General features: G+C 50.6%; 2 protein-coding genes across 2 annotated transcripts in view; both read left to right on the forward strand.

Moving 5' to 3' along the window:
• EXD3 (exonuclease 3'-5' domain containing 3) overlaps positions 1 to 8,522 on the forward strand; it is a 584,821-nt gene extending 576,299 nt beyond the window's left edge. Inside the window, exon 22 of the mRNA XM_074974168.1 lies at positions 7,165 to 8,522. Coding sequence (XP_074830269.1) covers positions 7,165 to 7,940 — 776 coding nt within the window. The 3' untranslated portion in view covers positions 7,941 to 8,522. The remainder of the gene's footprint in view (positions 1 to 7,164) is intronic.
• On the forward strand, positions 103 to 521 carry NRARP (NOTCH regulated ankyrin repeat protein). Its single transcript, XM_074974173.1, has one exon. The coding sequence runs from the start codon at positions 159 to 161 to the stop codon at positions 501 to 503; it is 345 nt and encodes a 114-aa protein (XP_074830274.1). The 5' UTR covers positions 103 to 158; the 3' UTR covers positions 504 to 521.
• Positions 8,523 to 8,818: the final 296 nt, after the last annotated feature.

The raw sequence follows: 8,818 nt of genomic DNA on the forward strand, positions 1-8,818 counted from the left end.
GGCTTGTCCGGAGGCCGCGCGCTCAGCCGCAGGGTGCACCGAGCCCCCGCCCCTAGCTTCGGGCTCGCCGAGCTCCCCTGCCGAGCTGGGCGAGGCGGCGCGGAGACCTGCGCCCGCCCGGCACCGCTGCGCCCGGATCCCGCTGCCCGGCCGCGGCCATGAGCCAGACGGAGCTGTCCACCTGCTCGGCCCCGCAGAGCCAGCGCATCTTCCAGGAGGCGGTGCGCAAGGGCAACACCAAGGAGCTGCAGTCGCTGCTGCAGAACATGACGAACTGCGAGTTCAACGTGAACTCGTTCGGGCCCGAGGGGCAGACGGCCCTGCACCAGTCCGTCATCGACGGCAACCTGGAGCTCGTCAAGCTGCTGGTCAAGTTCGGCGCCGACATCCGCCTGGCCAACCGCGACGGCTGGAGCGCGCTGCACATCGCCGCCTTCGGGGGCCACCAGGACATCGTGCTCTACCTGATCACCAAGGCCAAGTACTCCGCGGGCAGCCGGTGACGCCGCGGCCGCCGGGCTCGGGCCGGGGCGCAGCGAGCCGGGGCCGGGCCGTGGCTCCCCGTGGCGGGGAGCGGCGCGCTCTGCAGGACCGGCTGGAGCCCCCCGGGGCGGGGACAGGGGCCGTGTCTGCTCGGGCCGCTCTGGGAGCCGGCAACCCCGGGACCTCCCCGCCCCGCACGCACACGGCTCCCGCCCGGGCTGCCTCCCGCCCCTGCCCCGCGCCGGGCGCCCTGCGGACTGCAGCCCCGGCCGCCGAAGGGGCCGCCCTGGGCCAGCGCGCTGCGCCCCGCGGGCTGCTCCAGGTGAGGCAGGCAGGGCAGGACCCGGCCCTCCAGGAGATGGGGGACCTCTCCGAGGGGCGGGCTGGGCCCTTCCTCCCCCCGGCTGCCTAGCCCGGGACAAAGGTGCCTTCCTAAATCGCGCCCGCTGACCCGAGCTGCGGGCGGCCCCCGGGGGAGGTGAGCCGGCCGCCTGTGGGCTGGGGGGCCGCGGCCCGGGAGCCGTGACTGACCCGCCTCGGGGCGGGCAAAGCAGCCGCATCGCCGGACACAGGGGAGAGGTGGGGCTTGGGTGGATTGTTTATTTTTGTTTAAATGACAAAGCTGCTTGGACTCCATGTTTTTTGCAAAGAAATTTGGGGGCCCACAAAGATTTTACTGAAAAACCATTTAACTGCTTTCAAAGGGGTTTTGTCTTTCAAGGGTTTTTTCTCCTACTGTAATTTGTTTTCTGTCTTGGTTGGTTTGGGGTGGTTTTTTTTTTTTTTTTTTTTTTTGCCATCTACCTCGGCTGCGCTCACAGTATTCACGGTTTCAGGCAGAGATCTGGTCAGATGCTTTAAAGTGCGCTCGCCTCCCCCCTCCCCGGACCCCCCCAGCTGATGCATTTGGTGGCGTGTCAGTCCCTGGAAGCTGTCCCTGGGTTGAAAGCGCTCTGGCTCCGAAGTGAATCCATTTCAGCATTTTTAACAGCTCAGAATGTGATTTGCTGAAAACCAGTCGGTGCTGTTCCTTTCATTCTGTGTTAATGCAAGCTCTGGAGCTGGGCGCGAGCGGAGGCTCTCGGGCCCCTCATGCGCGGGGCGGGTGGCCGAGCCGAGCTCCCGTCCCCGCGGCCAGGAGCGGGAGCGTCCCCCCGGCAGCCCGCTCCGCTCCCCGGGGCTCCGCACCGGCGCCCGGTGACACGTCCCCCGCCTCCTCCTGCATCTCCCCTGGAGCGTGTGACCCAGCCCAGGCCTGCTCGTGAGCCGACCCCGCCCGCGGCAGTCGCGGGAGAGACCCGCGACCCGTCCCGGGGAGGCGAACGCGGGTGGGACGAGCGAACCCGGGAGGTGAAACAATGGACGTGAAACGAGCTCCACTCTCCAGGCGGAGGAATTGCTTTTGCACAGAAAAAGAGTGTGAGCGCCCCCTGCAGTCTAGGAGGAAAGTTTCAAGAACAACCCGAAAACTACTGAGAAATAGTTTGGGATTTTTTCTTTTTCTAACTTTGGTGAAACTTGGCGAACACTTCTCAATGCAGAATGATTCCATCTGACTTTATATAAGTGAAAGGGCGGAAGAGGAACCCATCTTAACCTGCATTTGGAAGTGACTGCACATGGAATTGCAATGCTGCTTTTTGTTGCCATGGCACAATAACATCCATTTAAAAAAATGCAGAAAATTTCAGAAGTCTCCTTTCCACGGTTGGCCTTTTATCCCTCTATGTTTGTCTGCACTAAACCCCTTACCATCTCCTTGCTGTCCTCTCGTATTCCCCTTATCCAAACCATTACAATTAAAAAAAATAGTTATCTACTGTTTTGTTGTTGTTGTTGTTATAACTATTTATCATATATGTATATATTTGTGGGTGACGTTTGTGTGCCTGGTTTTGTCTGAAGCTATTTGTGAGTGGTTCAAAGTACGGTTTGGAAAATATGCATTTTTTCTAGTCTTAAAACTAAACTTGAGTCTGCCATGGGTGTTTTTTTCATTGCACTGAATATTCTGCTTTGTCTATGATGGTTTCACCTGCAGTTTTTTCTCTCTTAAACAATTTATATGATTAAAAAGTTCCAGATTTAAAAAAAAGAAGCCCTTTTGAAAGTGTCTATTGTTAATGCTGTAATTTAAAAGGAACTTCTTAGTTTGCAAACTTTCTCTGTGAGCACTGAAGATGGTTGGTGCTTCTGTTAGGGGGGGACAATATCTTTTCTAATGAGGTTTTATTACAGTTACCAGACGGTTGCACATTTTTTAAACTAACGGATTTGCCACCATGACGTGTCATAACATTTATGGCATACTATTAAAACCATCGTGTATTTTAAAGCCAAGTTCTAGATTGATTTTTTAAAAGAAATCTTGGTTATAAACCCAATGCTAAAGGGAGTTCTGTCCAGTGTTGTAAAGACAACATAATGTAACCCATATTTATATTTTTATAAAATACCTGTTAAGACTGTGAATCTCTTGTGTGAATTGCTAAGTGAGTTTAAGAAAAGTATTGTTCCTCTTCGGCTTCTTGGAGCTTTAGGCATGATTCGAATTTGAAAATTGTACATTGGGGAAGGGGGTTTGCTCTGGAATTGTGCGTTGATGTATTTTTGCATCACTTTTTTTTAAAATTTATTTTACTGAAAAGCTGCTGCCCTTCCTAGTCCCTATAGTTTCAATTTTCTATGCAACCCCGCAAACCCCAGAGATATATATATATATATATATATTTTGTTATCCTGAGAAATAAAAGGGATGCTGATTTATTCAAATTTAAATGAGGTTTTTTCCCCCCTCTTGTTTGGCTCATAGTGCTGCTGACCCTTCATGCCAAAATGGGGAGTAGAAGAAAAAGACAGGTTGGGGGAGGCTCTTTTGTGCATGACTGGTCCCCTTTTGGCAGTCATCTTTTTTTATTGTTGTTGTTTTTGTCAGAAGACTATATTGATAATGTCGGTGAAGGAAGCAGACATTGACGCTGATGCACAGATTGCTCCAGAAAGGAGTTTTTCTGTAGATTTTTCTCTAGATGCGAATACCTTTTTTAATTATGTTAATTAATGTTAAGAATTTTTAGGCTTATATTGAAGCTGTATGTGGGTCACTATATGATCATTTCTAACTGGATAAAGTCTGTACAGTACAGCAGATTCCGGAGTGTCTGACATAGACTTGTAGCCCCAGAGTGAGAAATTTATAAATAAATTTTTCATTTTCTTTTTATAAAAAAAAGTGGCTTTTTGGTTTGTTCTTTCCCACACGTACATCAGTGAAGTGACAATCTTGGTAATGACAACTCCCCATGTGCCTGGGACAAGAAAGCAGTTAGCTACATTGCAAAGGCATTGCTCCTGTCCAGTGTTGAAAACGTTGATCAGAAGCTTGTGTTGTACCCTGCCTTTCATCCAAGTGTCCTTGAATGTATTTGAAAACGCGGAACATGGAAAACCAACGCATCTGTTGAACTCTGGAGTAAATAAAGATTTGTGAAGCATTTCCAAGCAACAGGGAGTGGAATAAATCTCAGGCTTGTAAATGCTACAGGATTGTACTCTCATTTTCTGACAGTGAACTAGTTAGTCTCTCTCTCTCTTTTAATCACGTTGCATTTACCTCTGTGCTAATTATTCCTCGAATATGCTGGTTTAGATCAGGATGATGAGTAAATACTGTCTTCCTCTAGCCATGGCTTCAATACAATTATATCCCCTAGATTTGAAATCCCATGTCTAAGTTTTAAACTGCTGTCTCCATTCATTTGTATAGAAAAATAAATATAGCAGCCTTCTTGCATCTAACTAACCCCAGAGGTGTCATTCAGAGGGTTGCAAGGCATTGTCATCGTTCAATCCCAGCATCGAGGCTCTGATCCTGTGAGGTGTTGGGCATCCTTTGCTCCCACTGTGAAGTCTATGGGAGCACCTCCTGGATCAGGCTAGTGGGCATGTAGATATTCCCCATCACACACCCAGCACATTATTTCGTAAACCCCATTGTCCCTGAGCCACGCAGGCTGATGAGGGTGCTTTAGGTTACACTTTAAGTTGCTGGGTTGGGGAGTTGAAGTCACTTCCTGAGTGGAGTGTTTCAGTTTAATGTGCTGAAAATAAAGTTAAATGGAAAAACCCAAGCTCTGTGGCAATGTGTGAGAGGTGTAAGCTGCCCTGCCCAGCCCCTCTGGCCTTGTAGGTGCTCAGCATTCTGCAGGAGGCTCCTCTGCTGCTGTGTGGCAAGATCTGCTCATGCACACTTCTAGATAAAGGCTCTTGTTACTGGAACTGTGGGCCCAAGCTTATACCCCTTGAAGTCAGTGGATGTTTTGTTGTTGATTTCAATGGGAGCAGGATCGGGCCATACATCATGCAAAGCATAGGACCCTAGTCTGAACATTCCCAAGGGCTGGTGGAGATTAGCTTGGTTTGGGGTTGCCCCATCTTTCTATAAATGCCCAATCCTGCGCCCATGGATATCCATGGGAGTTTTGCTGTTGGCTTCAATGGATGCCGGATCGAGCCCCAGGCTAACAATTTTGGACCCTGCACATAGGCTGGTGAGAGAGCACTTCCTGATGTGCATTACCAGAGCCCTGAGCATGGTTTGCCAAAGTGTGAATACACAAGCATATATAACCCTAGCAAGCTGACTGCCCAGCTGCTCTGGGAAACATTCAGCATTGTCTGGGTCACATCTGTGTGATACCAGCCTGGGTGCAGTACTGGTGTGATACTAGCATGGGCTGATATGCCTTATGAAGTAAGACCCTGTACGTTTTATTTAGAAACATATTTCAGTTAAATGCCAGGAAGGGGCAGAAACTGCCCAGCTCTCCCTAGAATGCTGCCAATCCCTTGACTACAGCAAGCAATGATTTTTATTTTGAAAGCTGCATAAAACTAATTGCAGCCCAGGCTGCAGCCTGGAGCAAACACTTCTGAACCCCTGAAAAGGGGTCAGCCCCTTAACTCCACTGCTTCGCTCCCAGTGGGTTCCCACAGGCTGTGATGGTGTGAGGTTGGGCCCACACTTGGAAGGGTCTTCCCTGGGCAGGAGGAGTGTAGAGGGTAGCATTCTTTTGACTTCAGAGTTGCCCAAAGGCCCAGCACATGGAGGAGGCAAGATCCCACTCTGCGCTTGCTGTCCACTCGAGCTTGGCTGAGGCAGTGTTCGCAAGGAAGCTGATTGCAGGTTTGGCTGAGTCAGGACCAGGCCTTTGCTTTTGGAGCATTTTTCATGATAATTTTGCTGGCACTGAAAATGCCTAATTACAAACCTCACAACACTTAGAGGAGGAAAAATAGCTGTGTCCACAAGTAATTCATTTCCTCCAGAGCTTCCTACCCTAATGGAGCTTGTTCTGGCAATGGCTCCTGCATGGGTGTTGGCTCCTGAGCTATTGGGAAACTGAGCTATGCTGAAGAGTAGCATCACAAACAGCCTGCAACAGCCTCAGGAGCGGCCGGTGAGGTGGGCATGCAGTTGTGACTTAGCAGTTGCAGCTTCTGGCTGCTGTTTACACACAGGCTGCTTGCAGCTTGTGTATGGCTGGGGTGGAAGAGCAGCACATTAATAATCCCTCCATTTTTATCAGGAAAAAACCTTCCCAAGCCACCAGTCATAACATTTTGTCTCAATGCATTTGTATTGCCCAGGGCTCTGAGCAGCAGCCAGGCGTGGGTGGGAGGCCAATTTGGTGGGGTTAGTGCTTACGGGTGGCAATGGGAGGGTGAGCATGTGGGAGGCAGCAGCATGTGGGAGGCTCTTGTGAGGCCTAGCTTAGGAGTTCCAGGACAGAGCCTTCTCCAGCTCCAGCCTTCTAGGGGCAAAATAGTAAAGAATCCAAAGCTCTGGGTTAGTGTGCAGGAGAGGGAGGTGGCGTGTGACATCTGGGGGCAGCTGGTGACCCCTTCTGGCCTTGAACTCTATGACTCTGACCTGCGTCCCAGCTTCATTTTGAAACGTTAACGAATCCAAACCCATGGGAGCCACTGTCACTAGAGCAGATGCATCCATGGGAACAGGCCGTCAGCCGCTCCAGCACAGCACTCCCATTGAGTTCACAGAGAGCTCCAGGTGCACGGCGCTTGCAGAACTGGCTTCTGCCTGTGGTCTTACATGCTCCTGTTTGTGGGAGAGAGCCAGAGAGCTCGGCTCAGAGCCTATGCACTGGGTAGAATCTGTACCACACCTGACACCCAGGAGTAATACTGCGTGCTTCGCAAGCTGAGCTGCTCAACAATCCCCCTTTGAGGCACAAGGGGCATTTTCCCCATTACAGTGAGGGAAATAGAGGCACACTGAGGCCAAGAAACTGAGCACCCTCAGCCCACATAGTAGTCAAGGCTCTAAGGCTATGTCTACACTATGAAATTAGGTCAATTTTGTAGAAGTCGATTTTTAGAAATCGATTTTATACAGTCGATTGTATATGTCCCCACTAAGTGTATTAAGTCGGTGGACTGCGTCCTCACTACTGTGGCTAGCATCGACTCACGGCGCGGTGCACTGTGGGAAGCTATCCCACAGTTCCTGCAGTCTCCACTGCCCACTGGAATTCTGGGTTAAGCTCCCAGTGCCTGATGGGGCAAAAACACTGTTGCATGTGGTTTTGGGTACATGTCAGTCTCTCCTCCCTCCCTCCATGAAAGCAACTTCAGACAATCATTTTGCACCTTTTTCCCTAGGTTACTCATGGAGACGCCATAGCACGGCAAGCATGGAGCCCGCTCAGCTCACCGCTGCTGTTGTGAGCATTGTAAACCCCTCGCGCATTATACTGCAGTATGTGCAGAACCTGGCTAAGAGACGGCAGCACGAGGACGATTCTGAGGAGGACATGGACACAGACGTTCCTGAAAGCACGGGATGTGGCAATTGGGACATCATTGTGGCAGTGGGGCTGGCTGATACAGTGGAACGCCGATTCAGGGCCCGGCAAACAAGCACAGACTGGTGGGGCTGCATAGTCGTGCAGGTATGGGATGATTCCCAGTGGCTGGGAAACTTTCGCATGCGTAAGGCGACTTTCCTGGAACTCTGTGAGTTGCTTTCCCCCACCCTGAAGCGCAGGAATACCAAGATGAGAGCTGCCCTGACAGTTGAGGAGCAAGTGGCGATAGCCCTGTGGAAGCTTGCAATGCCTGACTGCTACCGGTCAGTCGGGAATCAATTTGGAGTGGGCAAATCTACTGTGGGGACTGCTGTGATTCAAGTAGCCAACGCAATCACTGACATTCTGCTATCAAGGGTAGAGACTCTGGGAAATGTGCAGGTCATAGTGGATGGCTTTGCTGCAATGGGTTTCCCTAACTGTGGTGGGGGGATAGGCGGAACGCATGTCCCTATCTTGTCACCGGACCACCTTGCCAACCAGTACATAAACTGCAAGGGGTACTTCTCAATGGTGTTGCAAGCACTGGTGGATCACAAGGAATGTTTCACCGACATCAACGTGGGATGACGCTTGCATCTTTAGGAACTCCGGGCTGTTTGAGCAGCTGCAAGAAGGGACTTACTTCCCAGACCAGAAAATTACTGTTGGGGATGTTGAAATGCCTATAGTTACCCTTGGAGACCCAGCCTACCCCTATTCCCATACACAGGCAGCCTGGGCAGTAGTAAGGAGCAGTTCAACTATAGGCTGAGCAAGTGCAGAATGGTGGTAGAATGTGCCTTTGGACATTTAAAAGTTCGCTGGTGCTGTTTGCTGACTTGGTTAGACCTCAGCGCAACCAATATTCCCATTGTTAATACCGCTTGCTGTGTGCTCCATAATATCTGTGAGAGTAAGGGGGAGATGTTTATGGTGGGGTGGGAGGTTGAGGCAAATCGCCTGGCTGCCAATTTTGAACAGCCAGAAACCAGAGCAATTAGAAGAGCACAGGTAGGTGTGCTGTGCATCAGAGAGGCTTTGAAAACCAGTTTCATGACTGGCCAGGCTACAGTGTGACAATTGTGTGTGTTTCTCCTTGATGCAAACCCGCCCCCTTTGTTCATTTTAATTCCCTGTAAGCCAACCATCCTCCCCACTTCAATCACAGCTGGGAAAGGAAATAAAGTCACTATTGTTTTGAAACCATGCATTCTTTCTTTATTAATTAAAAAAAAGGGAGATAACTGATAATGTAACCCAGGTGGGGTAGGGTGGGGTGGGGGAGGAGGGAAGGACAAGGGCACATTGCTTATTGTAGCCACACTACAAATCAAAACTGTTTGAATGACAGCCTTCTGTTGGTTGGGCCATCCTCTGGAGTGGAGTGGCTGTGTGCCTGGAGACTCCCCCCGCGTTCTTGGGCGTCTGGGTGAGGAGAATATGGAACTTGGGGAGGGGGGCAGGCG

The sequence above is a fragment of the Natator depressus genome, chromosome 16 (assembly GCF_965152275.1).
Source record: "Natator depressus isolate rNatDep1 chromosome 16, rNatDep2.hap1, whole genome shotgun sequence".
Classification (NCBI taxonomy): Eukaryota; Metazoa; Chordata; order Testudines; family Cheloniidae; genus Natator; species Natator depressus.